At 44.3% G+C, this 25961-nt stretch overlaps 1 protein-coding gene across 3 annotated transcripts in view; it reads left to right on the forward strand.

Annotated features, from left to right (window-relative positions):
• Positions 1 to 236: 236 nt before the first annotated feature.
• The window catches only part of LOC139559608 (pre-B-cell leukemia transcription factor 1-like), a 79143-nt gene continuing 53418 nt past the window's right edge, over positions 237 to 25961 (forward strand). For all 3 annotated transcript variants that reach the window (XM_071375753.1, XM_071375754.1, XM_071375752.1), the window contains exons 1-2: positions 237 to 703; positions 1687 to 1760. In XM_071375753.1, the coding sequence (XP_071231854.1) occupies positions 519 to 703; positions 1687 to 1760 (259 nt within the window). In that variant the 5' untranslated portion in view covers positions 237 to 518. The remainder of the gene's footprint in view (positions 704 to 1686; positions 1761 to 25961) is intronic.

Below are 25961 nucleotides of genomic sequence, written 5' to 3' on the forward strand. Positions count from 1 at the left end.
GGCTCAGGGGGCGGAGGCTTTTATTCCATACTCTGGTTGTGTGTCAGTTGCTACAGACATAAGCGAAACAATAACAATTGGTGTTACTTTCACTAACCCTCTGAGATTGTGACTGTTACATGTTCCGTCCATCAAGCTTTTAAGGAAATTGGGAAAGGCATATAACGTGCTCTGTGCACGTCAGTTTTGACACGATTTGAAACCCTTTAAAGTTGAATCTACTTTTTTTCTACAGTAGCTGTGCAGGAGTGGCCAGAGCCTAAAGCAGCTATTCATATCAGATTTCAACCAAACCAGCTGGGAGAGAGAGAGAGCGGATAGAGCGAGCGTTTGTCATTATCTTTCCCTTTCCGATACAGGAAAGCTTACCAGGGAGAGAGAAAATAGAGAGAGAGAGAGAGAGGGTGAGAGAGGAGGAAAGAGAGAGGGATCCAAAGGAATTTCTAAGGATATTTCTTCTGTTGCCGTGAAAAAAAAGTGCTGGTCAGTTGGGGGCGAGGCGAAGAGCGCGGTCAAGGATGGACGAGCAGCCTCGGTTGATGCACTCCCACGGCGTGGGAATGGCCCGACACCCCGGCCTGGCGCAAAATATGCAGGATGGCACAGGAGGGACGGACGGAGATGGAAGAAAGCAGGACATTGGAGACATATTACAGCAAATAATGACAATCACAGACCAAAGCCTGGACGAAGCGCAGGCCAGGTACGGTGGCATAGAAAATTATATTATTTTCAAAGTAATACCAAGATAGCATATTTATGAATTAAGAAATAACTACTGTAGGCCTACATTGTAATAATATGATGTGCATTCATGCTATCCAACGAAAACAATTACGCCCACCCGAACGCAACAACTGCTCGTAGGAAATAAAGTGCGTAACGTTAATCTACCTTCAACCGACCAGTTTTTATTTTGTGAAAGTTAACTTTTAAATGAACAGTGTCATCAAAAATGTAAAAAAATGTATGACGATATTAAACTACTGCAACTACAACTGAGCGGGGTGCATCCTCTTCCCAATTTCCAATCGCCTTGTATATTGTTACATATGAGATTACACAGTAATTCCCCGCTGTGTTACATATTGGGGGTGCATTCCTTTTGGATACTTTGTTTCTTTTTAGCCAACGGCAATAAAGGTTATCGCAGCACCAGTGCTGCGCCTCGAAATTGAGACAACGATCACATCTATTCGTGTTCCTGTGCAAGAATAGATTACATAGGATAGATTGGATCATATTCATTATTGACATCCCACCGTGAATTAAAATTGAAATGACCCGTGCTATTCATGTTAATTCATCTTAGTGGTTATAGATCAAGTGTAGTGGGACGACAAGTGTTCCAAGTGTGGTTTGTTGAGACAATGGAGACACTATAAAAGTACATTTTACACCAAAGTGTTTTCTCTATTAAAGAATAAGACTATGCTATACATTAGCTCTTTAGTTTAGATCACTGTGATTGAAGGGTTGTTCAATACTACATTCAGAATAATATGCATTGTTAATATCAATAGCAAGGATGGGCTTTATTCTTCCTTATCAAATTGACAGTGATCAAACAAGTCTCCTCATTTTAGATATGATACAATTCCATACAGAACACTTTTGCAGTTATTACTATTTCCTCATCTTATTGGATTTGGTTATAAAGTTGTGTGTGTTTCCCCTTTTTTATAGGAAACATGCACTGAACTGTCACAGGATGAAACCGGCTCTCTTCAACGTCTTGTGTGATATAAAAGAGAAAACAGGTAAGGTGAAATTCTACCACATTGAAAGAATAACTTGTATCAATCTTTTTTTCTCAAACCTTTTTTCTTATGTGGCATTTTTATGAAGTTATTATGGCCAAAACGACTTATAGCCCACATTATTATTTATAACAACCATATTTTGAACATTATAATATTTATATTACATTTCTAAACATACTGTATGTGTTCAGGAAGTTAACTCATATTCTTAACAATATGGTTCTACAATGCAACATGGTGCTTTGTGGCATCCTACTGTATCTATGTGTATTACCACACAACCAAACATCCTTATGTGTGTCAGTCAGTAGGCCAAAAGCAGACACACACATTCGGAACAGACAGCAGAGAAGAAAGGTCTTTACTGTACAACCAAGGTGGTGTCACTGAGACATGTATTAGGGCTGCACTAATTCACTTCGTTCTGTGTCATCATATTTTTCCTTGCCAAGTGTGATGCTGTTTGTTTGTGACACGCTGTGAGTGTTTCTACATGCTGATGCTGGCCAGAGGGATTTTCTCTGTTTGGGTTTGAAGCGAGGGTCAAAGTCATGTATAAGAATCTGTGAAATATAGGCACTTAACACAATATTAAAAAGAAGAAGCACTTGTCTCTGTTTATAAAAGAAAGTATGTGACTATTCTTGGAAAAAGTCCAAGTTCTAGCCTACTAAAGAGATATGTAGAAAATGGAAGTCAAACCGCAATCTAATACATATCTCTGAAGAGATATCTCTGAAGAGATATCTCTGAAGACATATCTCTGAAGACATATCTCTGAAGACATATCTCTGAAGACATATCTCTGAAGACATATCTCTGAAGACATATCTCTGAAGACATATCTCAGAACATGCCTTTTAACGGGATACTCTTTTGAAATTGTTAGAGGATGTTATCACTCACTCTGACTTTAACGTGGAAAAATGTTTCCAGCGACTATCATGACTGTCTGTAGCCAGCCAAAGAAATAAGAAAACAAATGGATTCAGTAAAGGAGGCCGTGTTATATCGTCTTCCTAATTTGCCTCTAAAGGTTAATTTACGGACATTTCATTACTGTGAGTCACTCTGGTACAGTGCTTCAAAAAAAGACGGGTTATTAACAGCGAACCCTGTGTGGTTTTCATTTTAGAAAAAAGGAGGGAGAAGAAATTAAGTCCAGTTTGTGAGAAGCCAGTGAGGTTTGGCCCCGGCCCCCTTCCTTCTCAGAGGAGTATGCTTAGAGTAGGGAGAGAGTTATGCCTGTTTTTTTTCAAACTGCCTGGCGTCGTTCTGGGTTCAACCAGAGTTCGTTTCCAAAATGAAGAAGAACAAAGTGACTTGGACCTTTTCATGCCCCCCCCTTGCTTCTCTTCTCTTCCCACCGTTCCTGGCAGGAACATAAGGGAGTCTGACTATAATGGCTCTCTTTGCCTGCTTACTCTCTCCGTCTTAATTTAGAGGTAAAAAATGCTGTTGAAGGTAACATTTCAACATAGATTTGCCATGTTGTTTTTGTAGGTTTCTACTCCTATCTCTTGAGTGGATTTAGTTCTGCTAATGTTTTGGCCTCTATCCAGTATTAGCTTCCTTTGACAGGGTTTCAGTTGGGTGGGCTGAATTCAATGTACTTGGCCCCTCAAGATAAAAGCACCATGGGGGAATCCCTTTTGAAGAGTTTACTGGTTCGCACACGCAAACTCACACATGCACGCAAGCACACAATGTCCATTGAGGTGTTGTTGTTACTCAAGCGCTGCATGCCTTGTGTTGCTGGGGGAAGTCATACTAAATTCTCGCTATTCTGTTGTTACATTTGATCCTGATGCTTTGTCACGTTATAGTCATCAAGTCCAAGCTATGAGATGTGTTTCACTCTATAAATGTAGATGTGTTATCAGCATCAACATCAGCATGTGGCAAATGTATTTTAGTGTAAAAAATAAAATGTTATTGGTCGAGAACCCAGTTTAGCAGATGTTATAGCGGGTGAAGCGAACTGCTTGTGTTACAAGCTCCTAACAGTGCAGTAAAATGTCAAACATGTACACAAATAATCAAAAAACGAGAAACGAGAAATCAAGAATGTCAGGATGAATCAAACGCTGTGTTAGTAATCCAAATGCAATCTTTGCATATACACCAAAAATATATACTAAGAATGATATGTACAGCCATAGATATATTACAGAGAGCTATGTCAAGAATCCTGTATATAAATACGCAGTGTGTATAAACAGTGTAAAAAAAAAAAAAGATATATTTGAATGAGCTATGTGAGAATACAGTATATCAATGCACAGTGTAAAAAACGGTATAAAAGAAACGGGAAGTGTCCAGTGTTTAATGTCTCTAATATACAGGGCCTTCAGAAAGTTTTCATACCCCTTGACTTATTACACATTTCGTTGTGTTACAGCCTGAAATCCAAAGTAATTCTTTTCTCACCCATCAACACACAATACCCCATAATGACAAAGTGAAAATCTGTATTTAGAATTTTTTGCAAATGTGTTGAAAATGAAATACAGACATATCTAATTTACATAAGTATTCACACCTCTGATTCAATACATGTTAGAATCACCTTTGACAGTGATTACAGCTGTGATTCTTTCGGGGTAAGTCTCTAAGAGCTTTGCACACCTGGATTGTACAATATTTCCACATTATTCTGTCAAGTTGGTTGTTGATCATTGCTAGACAGCCATTTTCAAGTCTTGCCATAGATTTTTAAAGCCGATTTAAGTCAATACTGTAACTAGGCCATTCAATGTCACCTGGTAAGCAACTCCAGTGTATATTTGGCCATGTGTTTTAGGTTATTGTCCTGCTGAAAGGTGAGTTTGTTTCCCATATTGAACCAGGTTTTCCGATAGGATTTTGCCTGTGCTTAGCTCTATTCTGTTTCTTTTTATCCCCCAAAAACTCCCTAGTCATTGCAGATGACAAGCATACTCATAACATGATGCAGCCCCCACCATGCTTGAAAATATGAAGAATAGTACTCAGTGATGTGTTGTGTTGGATTTGCCCCAACATAATGCTTTGTATTAAGGACATAAAGTGAATTTCTTTGCGAAATCTTTAGCATTTTTACTTTTTATTCTGTATAGGCTTCCTTCTTTTCACTCTGTCAATTAGGTTAGTTATTGTGGAGTAACTACAATAACACAGCCATTAAACTCTGTAACTGTTTTAAAGTCACCATTGGTCTCATGGTGAAATCCCTGAGCGGTTTCCGGCAACTGAGTTAGGAAGGACATATCTTTGTAGTGACTGGGTGTATTGATACACCATCCAAAGTGTAATTATTAACTTTACCATGCTCAAAGGGATTTTCAATGTCTGCTTTTTTATTTGTACCCATTTACCAACATGGTTGGGTAGGTTACTTTTTAAATGTAATCTGTTACAGTTACTGGTTACCTGTCCAAAATTGTAATCAGTAACGTAACTTTTTGATTACCCAAACTCAGTAACGTAATCTGATTACATTCAGTTACTTTTAGATTACTTTCCCCTTAAGAGACAAGAGAAGAAGAAGAAAAAATCATGTTCCCAATTGAACATCTATTGCAGGATAAATCAATGTTAAAGTTTACATAGCTGGCCATATACGGATGTTACATTTTACTTTATGGGTTGGTTGTGTTGGCTTTTTCAAACCCATCGCTTTCTACTACATATAATCATACGATTAAATTATATCTTTACATTAAAAACCCAATTCTATCAGAATTCCAGTCATTCCAATAAATGTTATACACCTTGATCTTCAAGAATAGGACTTGGAAATATGGAAGTATAGATTAGCCAAATTGTTTTGGGCATAACCTCAAAACTAAGGACTTACATGCTGACCAGACCGGACACGTCGCGTGCACGAGCGTCGCAAAATAAATGTGGAAATCCATGTTATTCAATTATTGCACCCACACTGCTCACGCGCGCCAACGAGCGTCTGCGACGCCAAGGGCTAAAATAGAACTCATTCCTATTTCTGATGCAGATCGCGCTGCAAGTCCTGCCTCTCCCATCTCCTCATTGGTTTATAGAAGCAGATACCCACGTGCCATCTCCTCATTGGTTATACCCACGTGGGTGATTGAAAGACGAACTGTTTTGCCAGTAGTCGTGGTAATACAATGAAAGTTTAGATGCGATCACCATATAAGTTAAACGATGAAAAAGACTGGAAGGAGGAGAGATGACTAGAAACGATTCGGTTGGCCGTTTTATGTGTGGATTAATTGTCGGAGTAGAGGTCCTTGTGCATTTCAGGCAAAATAACAACTCAATGTTTATATCCCAGGACAAATTAGCTAGCAACAGCAAGCTAGCTAAATAGGACAAATTAACGTTAGCTAGCAAGTGCAAGCTAACTAGCTAAATTGCCATACATGTTTAATGCTTTTCGACCTGTCCCCAAATTAATGTCATTGGTTCAGAGTTTGTTTTGATATTTTAACCTGCGTGTCGTGATTGCGTTTGGTGTGGGGGGGCAAAATAAATGTATGCACGATAGCGCACGCGCGCAACTGGTTTGGGTTCCATGTTATTGGCCAGCCCTACTCTGTTGATTATGATTTTGTTGTCATAGAGAACTGATTGGGCTCATTGATTCGAGTTGAAAAATAAATGTCGCGCTCATGGAATGGCATGCTTTGAGTACTACTGAAAAGTGCTATTTACATGTGAAAAATGAATGCCATATGCTGCATTTGCTATAGGCCGATTGTTTACCTTTTAGTTGGTGACACTTTGATATCTTGATAATATGCAACTGTTTAAAGGGCAAATCCACAAATGAAACAATAACAACACGGTCGACCCACCTCTGTTTTGATAAAAAGCTGAGGTATGGGCCTGGAGAAATGTAACCACTCAGATTAATAATATTCAGGGCTATGGGTGCAAGGACTGACCATCCATGATATCAACATTATTGTTTTAAACATGTTATGAGGCTATACAGTGTTTGTTTACAATTACAATGTTTACAAACATTGGAATAAAACAAGCTTATATTTTGGGTTCTCATGGAGTGTGACAGTTGAACTAAACTCATGAGGCATTTATAAGTTATATTCTTCAACAATCAATGGATATGTATACAGTTTAAGTCAGAAGTTTACATACACCTTAGCCAAATACATTTAAACTCAGTTTTTCACAATTCCTGACATTTAATCCTAGTAAAAATGCCCTGTCTTAGGTCTGTTAGGATCACCACTTTATTTTAAGAATATGAAATGTCAGAAGAATAGTAGAGAGAATGATTTATTTCAGCTTTTATTTCTTTCATCACATTCCCAGTGGGTCAGAAGTTTACATACACTCAAATAGTATTTGGTAGCATTGCCTTTAAATTGTTTAACTTGGGTCTGTCACGTTCCTGACCTGTTTTCTGTTGTTTTTGTATGTGTTAGTCGGTCAGGGCGTGAGTGTGGGTGGGCATTCTATGTTCGTTTTGTTCGTTCGGTTTTTGTGTAGTCTATTTTCCTGTTCGTGCGTTCTTCGTGTTATGTAAGTTCGTTTGTTCAGGTCTGTTGACTCCGTTTATTATTTAGTAAATTCTCAAGTGTTTTTCGTATTTGTCTTTATTCTTTAATAAATATCATGTCAAATTACTACGCTGCAAATTGGTCCTCCGATCCTTCTCGCCTCTCCTCGTCTGAGGAGGAGGACGAAGTAGAAGAGCGTTACAGGGTCAAACGTTTCGGGTAGCCTTCCACAAGCTTCCCACAATAAGTTGGGTGAATTTTGGCCCATTCCTCCTAACAGAGCTGGTGTAACTGAGTCAGGTTTGTAGGCCTCCTTTTTCAGTTCTTGTAGGCCTGCTTTTTCAGTTCTGCCCACATTTTCTATTGCATTGAGGTCAGGGCTTTGTGATGGCCACTCCAATACCTTGACTTTGTTGTCTTTAAGCTATTTTACCAATTTGCTTGGGGTCATTGTCCATTTGGAAGACACATTTGCGACCATGCTTTAACTTCCTGACTGATGTCTTGAGATGTTGCTTCAATATATCCACATAATTTTCCTCCCGCATGATGCCATCTATTTTGTGAAGTGCACCAGTCCCTCGTGCAGAAAAGCACCCCCACAACACGATGCTGCCACCCCCGTTCTTCACGGTTTGGATGGTGTTCTTCGGCTTGCAAGCCTCCCCCTTTTTCCTCTAAACATAATGATGGTCATTATGGCCAAAAACAGTTATATTTTTGTTTCATTAGACCAAATCAAATCAAATCAAATTGATATATATAGCCCTTCTTACATCAGCTGATATATCAAAGTGCTGTACAGAAACCCAGCCTAAAACCTCAAACAGCAAGCAATGCAGGTGTAGAAGCACGGTGGCTAGGAAAAACTCTCTAGAAAGGCCAAAACCTAAGAAGAAATCTAGAGAGGAACCAGGCTATGAGGGGTGGCCAGTCTTCTTCTGGCTGTGCCGGGTGGAGATTATAACAGAACATGGCCAAGATGTTCAAATGTTTATAAATGACCAGCATGGTCAAATAATAATAATCACAGTAGTTGTCGAGGGTGCTACAAGTCAGCACCTCAGGAGTAAATGTCAGTTGGCTTTTCATAGCCGATCATTGAGAGTATCTCTACCGCTCCTGCTGTCTCTAGAGAGTTGAAAACAGCAGGTCTGGGACAGGTAGCACGTCCGGTGGACAGGTCAGGGTTCCATAGCCGCAGGCAGAACAGTTGAAACTGGAGCAGCAGCACGGCCAGGTTGACTGGGGACAACAAGGAGTCATCATGCCAGGTAGTCCTGAGGCATGGTCCTATGGCTCAGGTCCTCCGAGAGAGAGAAAGAGAGAATTAGAGAGAGCATACTTAAATTCACACAGGACACCGGATAAGACAGGAGAAATACTCCAGATATAACAGACTGACCCTAGCCCCCCGACACATAAACTACTGCAGCATAAATACTGGAGGCTGAGACAGGAGGGGTCAGGAGACACTGTGGCCCCATCCGATGATACCCCCTGACAGGGCCAAACAGGCAGGATATAACCCCACCCACTTTGCCAAAGCACAGCCCCCACACCACTAGAGGGATATCTCCAACCATCAACTTACCATCCTGAGACAAGGCCGAGTATAGCCCACAAAGATTTCCGCCACGGCACAACCCAAGGGGGGGTTGCCTATCAATCATTGTTTTTGAAACCAGTGAAAATGCGTTCTTGCAACAGCTGCATAGTGTGGATCCCAGCCTACAGAATAAAAGTGGGGCTATTATTGCTCAATCTAATTCATACTGATAAAAAAAAATCCATAGGCCTAATGGACACATGCTCAAACTCGCACACTTTCAATAAACTTAAAGGGGCAATCTGTAGATGCTACATCCATTTTTGTACATCTAAATTGTACATACAGTTGAAGTTGGAAGTTTACATACACTTAGGTTGGTGTCATTAAAACTCGTTTTTCAACCACTCCACAAATGTCTTGTTAACAAACTATAGTTTTGGCAAGTCGGTTAGGACATCTACTTTGTGGATGACACAAGTAATTTTCCAACAATTGTTTACGGACAGATTATTTCACTTATAATTCACTGTATCACAATTCCAGTGGGTCAGAAGTTTACATACACTAAGTTGACTGTGTCTTTAAACAGCTTGGAAAATTCCAGAAAATGATGTCATGGCTTTAGAAGCTTCTGATAGGCTAAATTACATAATTTAAGTCAATTGGAGGTGTACCTGTGTATGTATTTCAAGGCCTACCTTCCAACTCAGTGCCTCTTTACTTGACATCATTTAAAAATTCTAAAGAAATCAGACCCCAGAAGACCCCCGGAAAAAAAAGACCCCAGAAAAAAATTGTAGACCTCCACAAGTCTGGTTCATCCTTGGGAGCAATTTCCAAACGCCTGAAGGTACCACGTTCATCTGTACAAACAATAATACGCAAGTATGAACACCATGGGACCACTCAGCCGTCATACCGCTCAGAAAGGAGACACATTCTGTCTCCTAGAGATGAACGTACCTTGGTGTGAATCAATCCCAGAACAACAGCAAAGGACCTTGTGAAGGAGGACACCAGTACAAAAGTATGTGTATCCACAGTAAAACGAGTCCTATATCGACATAACCTGAAAGGCCGCTCAGCAAGGAAGAAGCCACTGCTCCAAAACCGCCATAAAAAAGCCAGACTATGGTTTGCAACTGCACATGCGGACAAAGATCATACTTCTTAGAGAAATGTCCTCTGGTTTGGCGCCCCCCCCTTTGGTTTGTGGGGGCGCCAAACAATGATTGATAGGCAGCTTAAACTTCTTGAATTCAACCATTATTGGGTTCAAATACACATTTAGATTTGTGAACAGCCATTCACAACAACCACAATCCGTAAGGCGCAAATGGCTTAATGAGAGAGCAGCAGTGTGATTCACATCAATGCGCTATGTTGATATCAAGAATAAGTGATATCCGTATCGCCGTAGACTACACCACTGCTTTCGTCCTTACCTCCAAGCGTTTATTCAAGTTGGATAATCTTTGAATTCTGACAACAGTCGCACCATTAGAAGACATAGCTTGGACTGTAGCCTACAAAATCCTCTTCCTGCTCTTTCCCCGCAAAAGTGGTCTCTGACTTGCGATCAGACTCGCTCTGGTGGAACAAACTTAAACTTGCGCCTTTTTCAATGCTGATTTCAATGTTATTGAGAAAACAGAGAAGTGTCAATAATATTTTTTCCCCGCAAACATCCTTTCTGAATTTAAAAGTAATCCTCGAAGTAATCATCTAGTTTTTCAAAAGTATCTGTAATCCGATTACAATATTTTTGCTGGTAACGTAACGGATTACAGTTACCGGTTTTATACTTTACTCCCCAACCCAGTTTGCCAATAGGTGCCAATCTTTGCGAAGCATTGGAAATCTTCCCTGGTCTTTGTGGTTGAATCTCTGTTTGAAATTCAGTGCTAGATTGAAGGAATTTACAGATTATTGTATGGGTGGGGTACATAGATGAGGTAGTCATTCAAAAATAATGTTAAACACTATTATTGCACACAGATTGAGTCCATGCAACTTATTTTGTGACTTGTTAAGCACATTTTTACTCCTGAATTTATTTAGGCTTGCCATAACAATGGGGTTGAATTAATTTGTTAAACTTTCTAAAAACATAATTCCACTTTGACAGTATGGGTTATTGTGTATAGGCCAGTGACACAAAATCTGAACTTAATCAATTTTCAATTCTGGCTGTAACACAACAAAATGTGGAAAAAGTTAAGGGGTGTGAATACTTTCTGAATGCACTCAACATGGGACAGCAGCGTTGGCTGTGTGTGTGCGTGTGTGCGTGTGTGTGAGTGAGTGAGTGAGTGAGTGAGTGAGTGAGTGAGTGAGTGAGTGAGTGAGTGAGTGAGTGAGTGAGTGAGTGAGTGAGTGTGTGAGTGAGTGAGTGAGTATGGACGTATGCGTGTCTGAGTGTATATGTGAGTACAGAATTGTGTGTGTGTGTGTGTGTGAGCTTGTGTGTGTGAGCTTGTGTGAGTGAGTATTTTTGTCTCTTACTACAGGAGATGGTGCGATGGCTGTTCAACAGTATGATTGCCTGGAGATAGAAACTGTTTTTCAATCTTTCGGTCCTGGCTTTGATGCACCTGTACTGTCTCTGTCTGCTAGATGATAGCAGAGTGAACAGACCGTGACACACCTTAGTGATGTGCACACCAAGGAACTTGAGGCTTTTAACCTCTCCCACTTCTGTCTCCTGTAGTCCACAATTAGCTCCTTTGTTTTTTTACATTGAGGGAGAGGTTGTTTTCCTGGCATCAATCCGCCAGGGTCCTCACCTCCTCCCTGTAGGCTGTCTAGTTGTTGTTGGTAATCAGGCCTATTACTGTCGTGTCGTCAGGAAACTTGGTGATTGAGTTGGAGTCGTGCGTAACCACGCAGTTATGGGTGAACAGGGGATACAGGAGGGGGCTGAGCACACACCCCTGGTTGAGGAGCAGTGTGGCGGAGGTGCTGTTGCCAACCCTCACCACCTGGGGTTGGCCCATCAGGAAGTACAGGACCCAGTTGCACAAGGAGGGGTTCAGACCCAGGGCCCTGAGCTTAGTGATGGGCTTAGAGGGCACTATGGTGTTAAAAGCAGAGCTGTATTTGGTGAAAAGCTTTCTTAAATAGCTATTCCTCTTGTCCAGGTGGGATAGGGCAGTGTGCAGTGCAACAGTGATTGCTTTGGCCGTGGATCTGTTTGGGCAGTATACAAATTGTAGTTTGGATGAGATTTATAGAACACAAAGACCTAAAATCACATGGTATCATACCATTCCTTCTTTCTATGTATCTAGTTGCTGTTCATCTTGTGGGCATAGATAATTTCCCCCCTGTGAAGAGCAGACAGAAGCCCAGAGATCCACTGCAGCAACAGCAAAAAATTACTCAAACCTTCACCATGACATTTACAGCCAAATGTGCTGAGAGCAGAGTGTGCAAAAAGAGAACAAGCCCGTAATTTGTCAGGTCTTTTTTATATTATTTTATAAAGACTCAGCCTCTCCTCAGTTTTACATTGTTGCAGCCAGAGTCTCTGGAGGATTGCAAAGGAGAGACTATTAAATCGGCAGGCAGCCTGGTTTATGCGACTGTTGTGTCCCCTTCTGTGACAGCACTAAGAGGTCATAGATATGGCACTGTAGGTTGGCTTTCCTTTTCTAGATCTGATTTAATGTTTAAAGGAAAAGTTATGTTTTTAAAGGTAAAATCACCTGGGTACACTGTATCGTGTGTGTGTGTGTGTGTGTGTGTGTGTGTGTGTGTGTGTGTGTGTGTGTGTGTGTGTGTGTGTGTGTGTGTGTGTGTGTGTGTGTGTGTGTGTGTGTGTGTGTGTGTGTGTGTGTGTGCGCACATTTGTGTTCTCTCATTTTTTGCCCCCAGCACGTCTATCTTACTGTTTTACAGAGGATTACCATAGATGAACTACAACTTTTCTCATTAGAAATACTTTGTGGTATAGAGTACATATAATTGTTCAGTATTGTTTGTTTGGTTTTCCTCAGTGTCTCCAGCTATTTCAGGAAAGCGTGTCTTTATTTGTAAAATTAATGTAAGTGCTTAGCACTGTGTTTCATTTGTCATACACCCTGTGTGTGTGTGTGTGTTTTTGCATGTGAAAGAGCGTTAGTGTGTGTCTGTGTGGAACCATTACGGATAGTGGAGCTGGCACGTACAGGTTGACAGAGCAAGAAAAGCCAGACACCAAGTCAACGTTTCTAGGTGTCAGATTACAGGCCAGAGCTCTCTCTCTCTCTCTCTCTCTCTCGCTCTCTCTCTCTCTCTCTCTCTCTCTCTCTCTCTCTCTCACAAAAACCCTTTCAAACTCTCTCTCTCTCTCTCTCTCTCTCTCTCTCTCTCTCTCTCTCTCTTACAAAAACACTTTCAATCTCTCTCTCTCTCTTTCTCTCACTGTTCACCAGGCCAGTGTATGTCGACAGCCGCTCATTACTCCAGACTCAGGTCAAATGGATAGCTCCTGCATGTCAAATATGATCAGATGTAGACTATATTATACCACTGGTAGTTGTCAGACCTAAGGACCTGGTGAACTCAGTGACCCATGTCACCGAGCCACTAATTTTCACATACTAGATAATAGAACCGCTGTGCTTTCGATGTTGAGCATATTGCAGCATTGCAGATTGTACCTGTGATCGAAGTTGAAGTCTGGTGTGGTTCTTATATACTGTAGCACACATCTGGAGAACACTGGTATTCTTTCATTAGAATAGAGCAAACCTGCACATATTTTCTTTGACAAAATTTGCTTTGATGGCTATGTATTTGCTAGTTAATGATTTTGTGGTGGACTTGGAGTAAATTTAGTGATAATGGAATGTCAGATAACTATTCAGTTGGTTTTATAGCCCAGTAAGCTAATAAACACATCAATTACATCAGTATTGTGAATGATGGTCTGCTTGTTTTAGCCATGGAGAGAGACTGGACTGGACACTTGTGTTGTGTTGTTGCTGCTGCTGTTTTTCACTATTTAATTGACATGGCTGTCCATGATGAGTTCAGAGGTTAGTTTTCAGTCTTTTTGTTACTCCTCACTCATCTCCGCTGACAGATGGAGTCATTTGTCTGCGATATGCCGTGTTCTGTCCTGAAACTAATGGCTATGTCCTTGGTTTCCCCACCGTGTTAGCAGGCAGACAGTATATCTGTCCCCCGGCCTGGCCTGTTGGTGTTAGCAGGCAGACAGTATATCTGTCCCCCGGCCTGGCCTGTTGGTGTTAGCAGGCAGGCAGTATATCTGTCCCCTGCCTGGCCTGTTGGTGTTAGCAGGCAGACAGTATATCTGTCCCCCGGCCTGGCCTGTTGGTGTTAGCAGGCAGGCAGTATATCTGTCCCCTGCCTGGCCTGTTGGTGTTAGCAGGCAGGCAGTATATCTGTCCCCCGGCCTGGCCTGTTGGTGTTAGCAGGCAGACAGTATATCTGTCCCCCGGCCTGGCCTGTTGGTGTTAGCAGGCAGACAGTATATCTGTCCCCCGGCCTGGCCTGTTGGTGTTAGCAGGCAGACAGTATATCTGTCCCCCGGCCTGGCCTGTTGGTCTTAGCAGGCAGACAGTATATCTGTCCCCCGGCCTGGCCTGTTGGTGTTAGCAGGCAGACAGTATATCTGTCCCCCGGCCTGGCCTGTTGGTGTTAGCAGGCAGACAGTATATCTGTCCCCTGCCTGGCCTGTTGGTGTTAGCAGGCAGGCAGTATATCTGTCCCCCGGCCTGGCCTGTTGGTGTTAGCAGGCAGACAGTATATCTGTCCCCCGGCCTGGCCTGTTGGTGTTAGCAGGCAGACAGTATATCTGTCCCCCGGCCTGGCCTGTTGGTGTTAGCCGGCAGACAGTATATCTGTCCCCCGGCCTGGCCTGTTGGTGTTAGCAGGCAGACAGTATATCTGTCCCCTGCCTGGCCTGTTGGTGTTAGCAGGCAGACAGTATATCTGTCCCCCGGGCTGGCCTGTTGGTGTTAGCAGGCAGACAGTATATCTGTCCCCCGGCCTGGCGTGTTGGTGTTAGCAAGCAGACAGTATATCTGTCCCCGGCCTGGCCTGTTGGTGTTAGCAGGCAGACAGTATATCTGTCCCCGGCCTGGCCTGTTGGTGTTAGCAGGCAGACAGTATATCTGTCCCCCGGCCTGGCCTGTTGGTGTTAGCAGGCAGACAGTATATCTGTCCCCCGGCCTGGCCTGTTGGTGTTAGCAGGCAGACAGTATATCTGTCCCCCGGCCTGGCCTGTTGGTGTTAGCAGGCAGACAGTATATCTGTCCCCCGGCCTGGCCTGTTGGTGTTAGCAGGCAGACAGTATATCTGTCCCCCGGCCTGGCCTGTTGGTGTTAGCAGGCAGACAGTATATCTGTCCCCCGGCCTGGCCTGTTGGTGTTAGCAGGCAGACAGTATATCTGTCCCCCGGCCTGGCCTGTTGGTGTTAGCAGACAGACACTATATCTGTCCCCGGCCTGGCCTGTTGGTGTTAGCAGGCAGACAGTATATCTGTCCCCCGGCCTGGCCTGTTGGTGTTAGCAGGCAGACAGTATATCTGTCCCCCGGCCTGGCCTGTTGGTGTTAGCAGGCAGACAGTATATCTGTCCCCCGGCCTGGCCTGTTGGTGTTAGCAGGCAGACAGTATATCTGTCCCCTGCCTGGCCTGTTGGTGTTAGCAGGCAGACAGTATATCTGTCCCCTGGGCTGGCCTGTTGGTGTTAGCAGGCAGACAGTATATCTGTCCCCCGGCCTGGCGTGTTGGTGTTAGCAAGCAGACAGTATATCTGTCCCCGGCCTGGCCTGTTGGTGTTAGCAGGCAGACAGTATATCTGTCCCCGGCCTGGCCTGTTGGTGTTAGCAGGCAGACAGTATATCTGTCCCCCGGCCTGGCCTGTTGGTGTTAGCAGGCAGACAGTATATCTGTCCCCCGGCCTGGCCTGTTGGTGTTAGCAGGCAGACAGTATATCTGTCCCCCGGCCTGGCCTGTTGGTGTTAGCAGGCAGACAGTATATCTGTCCCCCGGCCTGGCCTGTTGGTGTTAGCAGGCAGACAGTATATCTGTCCCCCGGCCTGGCCTGTTGGTGTTAGCAGGCAGACAGTATATCTGTCCCCCGGCCTGGCCTGTTGGTGTTAGCAGACAGACAGTATATCTGTCCCCGGCCTGGCCTGTTGGTGTTAGCAGGCAGACAGTATATCTGTCCCCCGGCCTGGCCTGTTGGTGTTAGCAGGCAGACAGTATATCTGTCTCCCGGCCTGGCCTGTTGGTGTTAGCAGGCAGACAGTATATCTGTCCCCCGGCCTGGCCTGTTGGTGTTAGCAGGCAGACAGTATATCTGTCCCCGGCCTGGCCTGTTGGTGTTAGCAGGCAGACAGTATATCTGTCCCCGGCCTGGCCTGTTGGTGTTAGCAGGCAGACAGTATATCTGTCCCCGGCCTGGCCTGTTGGTGTTAGCAGGCAGACAGTATATCTGTCCCCGGCCTGGCGTGTTGGTGTTAGCAGGCAGACAGTATATCTGTCCCCCGGCCTGGCCTGTTGGTGTTAGCAGGCAGACAGTATATCTGTCCCCCGGCCTGGCCTGTTGGTGTTAGCAGGCAGACAGTATATCTGTCCCCCGGCCTGGCCTGTTGGTGTTAGCAGACAGACAGTATATCTGGCCCCGGCCTGGCCTGTTGGTGTTAGCAGACAGACAGTATATCTGGCCCCGGCCTGGCCTGTTGGTGTTAGCAGGCAGACAGTATATCTGGCCCCGGCCTGGCCTGTTGGTGTTAGCAGACAGACAGTATATCTGGCCCCGGCCTGGCCTGTTGGTGTTAGCAGGCAGACAGTATATCTGGCCCCGGCCTGGCCTGTTGGTGTTAGCAGACAGACAGTATATCTGGCCCCGGCCTGGCCTGTTGGTGTTAGCAGACAGACAGTATATCTGGCCCCGGCCTGGCCTGTTGGTGTTAGCAGGCAGACAGTATATCTGGCCCCGGCCTGGCCTGTTGGTGTTAGCAGACAGACAGTATATCTGGCCCCGGCCTGGCCTGTTGGTGTTAGCAGGCAGACAGTATATCTGGCCCCCGGCCTGGCCTGTTGGTGTTAGCAGACAGACAGTATATCTGGCCCCGGCCTGGCCTGTTGGTGTTAGCAGGCAGACAGTATATCTGGCCCCGGCCTGGCCTGTTGGTGTTAGCAGGCAGACAGTATATCTGTCCCCCGGCCTGGCCTGTTGGTGTTAGCAGGCAGACAGTATATCTGGCCCCGGCCTGGCCTGTTGGTGTTAGCAGGCAGACAGTATATCTGGCCCCGGCCTGGCCTGTTGGTGTTAGCAGGCAGACAGTATATCTGGCCCCGGCCTGGCCTGTTGGTGTTAGCAGGCAGACAGTATATCTGGCCCCGGCCTGGCCTGTTGGTGTTAGCAGGCAGACAGTATATCTGGCCTGGCCGGTTGGAAGTGCAGAAGCAGCATTTTATTCTAGCCAGGATTTTAGTTTCCATAGAAATACGAGTGACCACGACTCTCTCTGTTCTTTCATAAATAACAACGTTTCCCAAACGTTCTTTGAAGTTTCTCAATTGATTAGTAGTTTTAACAAACCTCATGACACTGCTTCCTAGAAATGTAAATGGTCGATAATTGGCTGCGCTGATTCTCCTGACAAAAGACGTTAACTTTCATAAAATGTTCTACAGAAATAGCCTAGACCCCTTTACTGGTGGGAAAATGAATGCAGTGTCTTTCCCATCTGGGTCCTGAAGAAGATTCTCTTCCTATCTACATTGTAGCACTTTGACAGTGCAAACAGACAGACACACTTCAGAATCACTTCAGTTGTTCAGAACCGACAAGACATGTCCAGTGTTTCCCCTGTTCCTATTTTCCCATCATATGAACCCACACTTGCAATTAGGACAGCTTCTAAATTATGCAAATGGTGAGTGTGGTAATTGAGACATGCTAATCATGTTTAAAGAGGCTAATTACAACCTGTATATCTGAGGTGGGAGTTGTTAATTTGCTATGATAACAGGTCTGGCTGTTGGAATGGTCATATGGTGGAATAGTGTGCGTGTTCGTGTGCGCGTTCGTGTGTGTTTGAGTGTGTGTGCGTGCGTGCGTGCGTGCGTGCATTGGTTCCCCAAATGTCCCCACAAGCATAGTAAAACAAGGAAAAGTCTCCCTCTTGGGGACATTTCACACATCCCCATGAGAGAAATGTCCCTATGAGTGTTAGGTTTAGGATTAGGGTTAGAATTTGAATTAGGAGTTAGGGTTAGGCTTTGAGTTAGAGTTAGGGGTTAGGGAACATATCATTTTGAATGGAAATTATACTGAACAAAAATATAAACGCAACATGAAAGTTATGGTCCCATGTTTCGTGAGCTGAAATAAAAGATCACAGACATTTTTCATTAGCACAAAAAGCTTATTCCTCTTAAATTTTGTGAACAAATTTGTTTACAACCCTATTAGTGAGCTTTTCTCTTTGCCAAGATAATCTATCCACCTGACAGGTGTGGCATATCAAGAAGCTGATTAAACAGCATGATCATTACACAGGTGCACCATGTGCTGGGAAAAATATAAGGCCACTCTAAAATGTGCAGTTTTGTCAAACAACACAATGCCACAGATGTCTCAAGTTTTGAGGGAGTGCGCAATTGGCATGCTGACTGCAGGAATGTCCACCAGAGCTGTTGCCAGAGAATTTCATGTTAATTTCTCTACCATATGCCGCCTCCAATGTCGTTTAAGACATTTACGTCCAACCGGCCTCACAACCGCAGACCACTTGTAACGATGCCAGCCCAGGACCAACACATCCGGCTTCTTCACCTGCGGGATCGTCTGAGACCAGCCACCCAGAAACTGAGGAGTATTTCTGTCTGTAATAAATCCCTTTTGTGGGGCAAAAACATATTCTGATTGGCTGGGCCTGGCTACCCAATGGGTGGGCCTGGCTCCCAAGTGGGTGGGCCTATGCCCTCCCAGGCCCACCCATGGCTGTGTCTGTGCACAGTCATGTGAAATCCATAGATTAGGGCCTAATTTATTTATTTCAATTGACTGATTTCCTTATATGATCTGTAACAGTAAAATTGTGGAAATTGTTGCATGTTGGGTTTATATTTTTGTTCAGTATAATTTGAGTTCCCTACAAGGATAGAAGAACATGAAGTGTGTGTGTGTGTGTGTGTGTGTGTGTGTGTGTGTGTGTGTGTGTGTGTGTGTGTGTGTGTGTGTGTGTGTGTGTGTGTGTGTGTGTGTGTGTGTGTGTGTGTGTGTGTGTGTGTGTGTGTGTGTGTAGGAGGTGGTGTGTACTGTACCTCCTCTGGGTCATCAACCAGTACGAATAATTTCCCTTTGGGAGAAATATTTTTCAGTATCGATTCCTCAGGTGAATGTAAGTGTGCATAAATCACCTAGATATTGGGAGTATTTCATAAAGGTGAAGGTGAAGTGGTTTCCGATTGATCTTGCCTCTTGAAATACTCCATTATCTCTGCATCTACATGTAGCCTACTGTTCAGAATAATTGTTTTTGTCCGTGCTAGAGACACATATATTGGTCCAATAGTACATTACTAATAAAGGTCCAGTCCACTAATGAAATAAATGTATTATATATTTACGTATATATATATATATTATTTAATAAAATTAAAAAAAATACGATTTTTCAGGGGGTGCTGCAGCACCCTCAGCATCCCTACTTCCTGCGGCAATTGGGAGAGAGAGCTAGAGAGAGCGCGAGAGACAGAGATTTCATTGCACTTATTCAACAAAAAGTATGAATGTATTGTATTTCTATTTACAGTCTATGTTTACTGCACTCCTCTCAATTTGGTTATCTGATACAGCAGTATCGTATCGGCCATTCTGCAAATGCGGCATTTATAAAAGGCTTTGTTCTTACTTGTCTGACATATATCATATTCAGATCCATTACGGTAAGAATGCCTTCCCACTTATCTGACACTAAATTGCTTTATAGAGGAAATTTGTTCCACAGCGCAGTGGAGTGTTCTGTTTTATCTGATGTTTGTTTCTAGTGCAGTTTTCAGTCCTAGGAAACAATAACAACATAATTGCAGTGGAGAGCCTCCTCCACTATTGTTCTTTTTTGGGAGCAATGTGTAGTGGTTTTCTTACAGTAGATGTAATGTTCCTTCAAGCTGTCTGAAAATTCCATCCGCTTTATTTCTCTATGAAAAGAGGTTCAAATCACACTCAGTTTCTGCGATAACGTGGAGTTAATATGTGGAATGAAAATGTCATTGGTAGTAGGTGTAGTGTCACTACACAGTAACTAATAGTGGTGAGCGATTAGTGCTTTTTGAGGTCAGTTCGATTTCGGTTTGATTGTTAAAAAATAATCAAGTTTTCGATTTTGTTTTTGATTATTTTTGGGGGACGTTAAATGCATTATGTGGGTTGATTTCTGTAACAAGAATAAAACAATGAATAAAAGTCCCATGATGGTAGTAATTGCCCATTACTGCTTATATCTTGTTGACAATCAGTTATTCACATTTCTTTACTTTAATAAAATATTTCAGTTGATGTTTATATTACATTTGTTTTAGGCCTATTTGATAACTTTATTATTTCATTCCAAGTCATCATCTCATCTCTATAGAGCTGCTGTCTGACAAAACCACTATTTTAGTGGTTCTTCAAAGTAAATAAGGCATACTTTTATGACTGCTGAATACCAGCTATCACTCAATTAGATCATGTATTTTCAGGTAGAGATACCTCACGAAGCAGCTGCTCTCTATCCCTCTCGATTGGTGCATCATTCTGTCCATTCTCTCTGTCTCTGTGTCTGCACCGATGAGACAAGTAGGCGCACAGTGAATGATGGTCTTTGTAGTTAATTACCACATTTTCTGCTCTAAACTATGTAGAATATTGGCCTGTTTGAAACTACAACTCCCTACTACATCGCACAGTTCGGGCTTGATCTGATTTAACTCTAGAGAAACTGCACATTGCGCTCACAGAAAAAAACTGAACGAAATGGAATTCAAATAATTGGTCAGTAAATTAGTTGTTGAGGGTGAATGAGGGTTCTTATTCACAGCTGTGGAACAAGTCAGTTTTTATGATTTGTTTCTGTAGTTTGTAGGCTACTAAAATGTAGTAATTTAGGCCTCTGTACTGTACCACCATGCATTTCAACCTGAAATGTTACTGATCCATTCAGATTTTTCTTCAATATCTTGCTTGGTTGCCATTTAAACACCCTGGGACTTGATATCGTTTAATTCAAGGGTCTTGGATCACGTTTCTCTCGCGCCCCGCTGCTCACATTTGACGAGTGCGTCAGCCAGCAGCATGCTGTATAAAGAAACCCCCTCGGCTGCGGTGAACAGTCAAACATGAAATGGCGAGAGGCCCTTCCCTGCCCAACTTAGTAAAAATGACACAAATTAATACACGCTACTTAAACCAGACCAAGATTAATGGTTGCCTTTCGCTGCGATTTAGGAGCACTGTCAGTCGCTGCTCACTGCCCAGACGGAATCAACACCAATCGATGTTGCTGCTCCCTCTCCGGCTCTACTCTCACTGGAGCTGGTTAGGATGGTAACAGGACTGCAGTAAGTGTGCGTGCACACACAAATGCACACACAGACATACATATATATATATATATATATATATATATATATATATATATATATACACACACACACACACACACACACAAATCCCAGTGCACAGAACAAGAAATAGCTATACTATGAAGAAGGATGTAAAAGTGTTAAATCAACGTTTGTGTCTGTGTATGTATCATATTTTTCTTATGTACTGTAGTGCGGTGTTCACCACAGATGAAAGCTAGACAGTGTATTCTGTATTATTAATCAGTTGCTACATATCAGATGGAGAAGAGCAGTGATTGGATGTTTCAGTTACTCATAGTAATGCCTTGGTGTAGTGACTCATGCAGTGCAGATAGCACCATTCATTTTAATCAGGACAGGGGGGTTAGATGGGTGTGGATATGTCTCCCTCATCGCAGAGTAGTTTTCCATTTAAATGCTGTCAGGTGTTCACACATTCACACATACAGGTGCGCGTGCCATGCACACACACACTTCAAATGCAAAAATCAAATCAAATGTTATTTGCCACATGCACCGAATTCAACAGACCTTACAGTGAAATGCTTACTTACAAGACCTTAACCAGTTTTAAGAAAGTATTTACTAAGTAAACTGAAGTAAACAATAAATATATAAAAATGCAAATGAAAAAAATAAGAAAATAGAAGAAAAAAAGAATAATTAAAGAGCAACAATAAAATAATAGGAGTGAGGTGGGTACCGGTACAGAGTCAATGTGCGGGGGCACAGGTTAGTCGAGGTAATTGAGGTAATATGTACATGTAGGTAGAGGTAAAGTGACTGCATAGATTGTAAACAGAGAGTAGCAGCAGCGTAATAGAGGGGTCTGGGTAGCCCTTTGATTAGCTGTTCAGAAGTCTTATGGCTTGGGGGTAGAAGCTGTTGAGAAGCCTTTTGGACCTAGACTTGGCGCTCCGGTACCGCTTGCCGTGTGGTAGTAGAAGGAACAGTCTATGACTAGGGTGGCTGGAGTCTTTGGCAATTTTTAGGGCCTACACATACGAGCACATACGAACACACGCACACATACACACAAACACAAACTTACACACAGAGATACATGCGCACACACCGGTGGAGACTCCTCAGAGGAGGAAGGAGAGGACCATCCTACTCAGTGAATTTTCAATTTTTTTATATATACAACTATTCAAAATATATTAATGTCGCAAAATAACTGACTAAAACATAATGTTTTGTAATGATGGTCTACAGTAGTTTTAACAGCACTCTCGGTTAGCATCATGGTGCAGTGATATAAAGTAGTTAAGTAAAAACACTTTAAAGTACTATTTAAGTACTTTTTACTTTTACTCCACTACATTCCTAAAGAATATTATGTACGTTATACTCCAAACATTTTCCCTGACACCCAAAAGTACTCGTTATGCTTAGCAGGACAGGAAAATGGTCCAATTCACACACTTATCAAGACAACATCCCTGGTCATCTACTGCCTCTGATCTGGAGAACTCACTAAACACATGCTTCATTTGTAAATTATGCCTGAGTTTTGGAGTGTGCCCCTGGCTATCAGAAAAAATAAAATAAAATTCTTAATATAAGGAATTTGAAATGATTTATACTTGTACTTTTACTTTTGATACTTAAGTATATTTAAAACTACTTTTAGACTTTTACTCAAATAGTATTTTACTGGGTGACTTTCACTTTTACTTGAGTCACTTTCTATTAAGGTATCTTTACTTTTACTCAAGTATGAGAATTGGGTACTTTTCCCACCACTGCCATGGTGTAGCCAGAGGACAGCTAATTTCCATCCTCCTCTGGGTACATTGACTTCAATACAAAACCTAGGAGGCTCGTGGTTCTCACCACCTTCCATAGACTTACACAGTAATTATGATGACTTCCGGAGGACATCCTCCAACCTATCAAAGCTCGTGCAGCATGAACTGACATGTTGTCCACTCAATCAAAGGATCACTGAAAGCATAAACTGCAGCTAGCTAGCACTGCAGTGCGTAAAATGTCGTGAGTAGTTGATTCAAAGAGAGAGCAAGACAATAGTTGAACAGTTTTGAACAAATGTATTTCTTAAAAATTAAGGAGAAGCAGCAGAGAGAGGCGATGTCACGTTCCTGACCTGTTTTCTGTTTAGTTTTGTGTGTTAGTTGGTCAGGACGTGAGTTTGGGTGGGCATTCTATGTTATCTGTTTCTATGTTGGTTTAGGGTTGCCTGGTATGGCTCTCAATTGGAGGCAGGTGTTTGGCGTTCCTCTAATTGAGAGTCATATTTAGGTAGGCTGTTCACAGTGTTTGTTTGTGGGTGGTTGTCTCCTGTGTCTGTGTCGATGTTTGCACCATACGGGACTGTTTACGGTTTGTTCATTTATGTAGTCTGTTCCTGTTCATTTCGTTCTTCACGTTGTATGTAAGTTCGTTGTTCAGGTCTGTCTACTTTCGTTTTGTTATTTTGTATCATTTTCAAGTATAGTTCGTTTTCGTGTTTGTTCGTTTTGTTTATTTAAAATAAAAATCATCATGTATTCACAACCCGCTGCGCCTTGGTTCGATCACTACTCCTCCTCTTCTTATGAAGAGAGAGAGGAACGCCGTTACAGAACCACCCACCTATCCAGAGCCAAGCAGCGGTGTAAACGGAGTAAGGGACAGCGAAAGAAGGAGGAATGGACTTGGGACGATGTATTGGACGGTAAAGGTTGCTACACATGGGAGGAGATCCTGGCTGGAAGGGATCGCCTCCCATGGGAACAGGTGGAGGCACTGAGGAGAGCAGAGGCTACTGGGTTGAAGAACCGGAGTTATGAGGGGACGCGTCTTGCACGGAAGCCCGAAAAGCCCGTGAGTAACTCCCAAAAATTTCTTGGGGGGGGGCTAAGGGGTTGTGGGCCAAGGGCAGGTAGGAGACCTGCGCCCACTTCCCAGGCTAACCGTGGAGAGCGGGAGTACGGGCAGACACCGTGTTACGCAGTAGAGCGCACGGTGTCTCCTGTACGAGTGCATAGCCCAGTGCGGGTTATTCCACCTCCCCGCACTGGTAGGGCTAGATTGAGTATTGAGCCAGGTGTCATGAGGCCGGCTCAACGCGTCTGGTCTCCAGTGCGTCTCCTCGGGCCGGCATACATGGCACCTGCCTTACGCATGGTTTCCCCGGTTCGCCTACATAGCCCGGTGCGGGTTATTCCACCTCCCCGCACTGGTCGGGCAACCGGGAGTATTCAACCAGGTAAGGTTGGGCAAGCTCAATGCTCAAGAGTGCCAGTACGCCTCCACGGTCCGGTATTTCCGGCACCACCTCCCCGCCCCAGCCTAGTACCTACAGTGCCTACATTACGCACTAGGCTACCAGTGCATTTCCAGAGCCCTGTTCCTCCTCCACGCACTCTCCCTGTAGTGCGTGTATCTAGCCCGGTGCCTCCAGTTCCGGCCCCACGCACTAAGCTACCAGTGCGTCTCCAGAGCCCTGTACACACTGTTTCTTCTCCCCCTACTAATCCTGATGTGCTTGCCCTCAGCCCGGTGTCACCAGTGCCGGTACCTCGCACCAGGTATAGAGTGGGCTTTGAGAGTCCAGTGTGCCCTGTCCCTGCTCCCCGCACTAGTATGAAGGTGCGTGTCCTTAGCCCCGTGCCTCCAGTTCCGGCACCACGCACCAGGTCTACAGTGCGCCTTATCCGGCCAGAGCCATCCGTCTCCCCAGCGCCATCTGAGCCATCCGTCTCCCCAGCGCCATCTGAGCCATCCGTCTCCCCAGCGCCATCTGAGCCATCCGTCTCCCCAGCGCCATCTGAGCCATCCGTCTCCCCAGCGCCGTCTGAGCCGCCCGTCTGCCATGAGCCTGCAAAGCCGCCCGTCTGCCATGAGCCTGCAAAGCCGCCCGTCTGCCATGAGCCTACAGAGCCGTCCGCCAGACAGGAGCCGCTAGAGCCGCCCGCCAGACAGGAGCCGCTAGAGCCGTCCGTCAGACAGGGTCTGCCAGAGCCGCCAACCAGACAGGATCTGCCAGAGCCGCCAACCAGACAGGATCTGCCAGAGCCGCCAGCCAGACAGGATCTGCCAGAGCCGCCAGCCAGACAGGATCTGCCAGAGCCGCCAGCGAGCCATGAGCAGCCAGAGCCGTCAGCGAGCCATGAGCAGCCAGAGCCGTCAGCGAGCCATGAGCAGCCAGAGCCGTCAGCGAGCCATGAGCAGCCAGAGCCGTCAACCTGCCATGAGCAGCCAGAGCCGTCAACCTGCCATGAGCAGCCAGAGCCGTCAGAGAGCCATGAGCAGCCAGAGCCGTCAGAGAGCCATGAGCAGCCAGAGCCGTCAGAGAGCCATGAGCAGCCAGAGCCGTCAGAGAGCCATGAGCAGCCAGAGCCGTCAGCCAGCCATGAGCGTCCAGAGCCGTCAGCCTGCCATGAGCGTCCAGAGCCGTCAGCCTGCCATGAGCGTCCAGAGGCGTCAGCCTGCCATGAGCGTCCAGAGCCGTCAGCCTGCCATGAGCGTCCAGAGCCGTCAGCCTGCCATGAGCGTCCAGAGCCGTCAGCCTGCCATGAGCGTCCAGAGCCGTCAGTCAGCCATGAGCTGTC

This window comes from Salvelinus alpinus, chromosome 30 (genome assembly GCF_045679555.1).
Source record: "Salvelinus alpinus chromosome 30, SLU_Salpinus.1, whole genome shotgun sequence".
Lineage (NCBI taxonomy): Eukaryota > Metazoa > Chordata > Actinopteri > Salmoniformes > Salmonidae > Salvelinus > Salvelinus alpinus.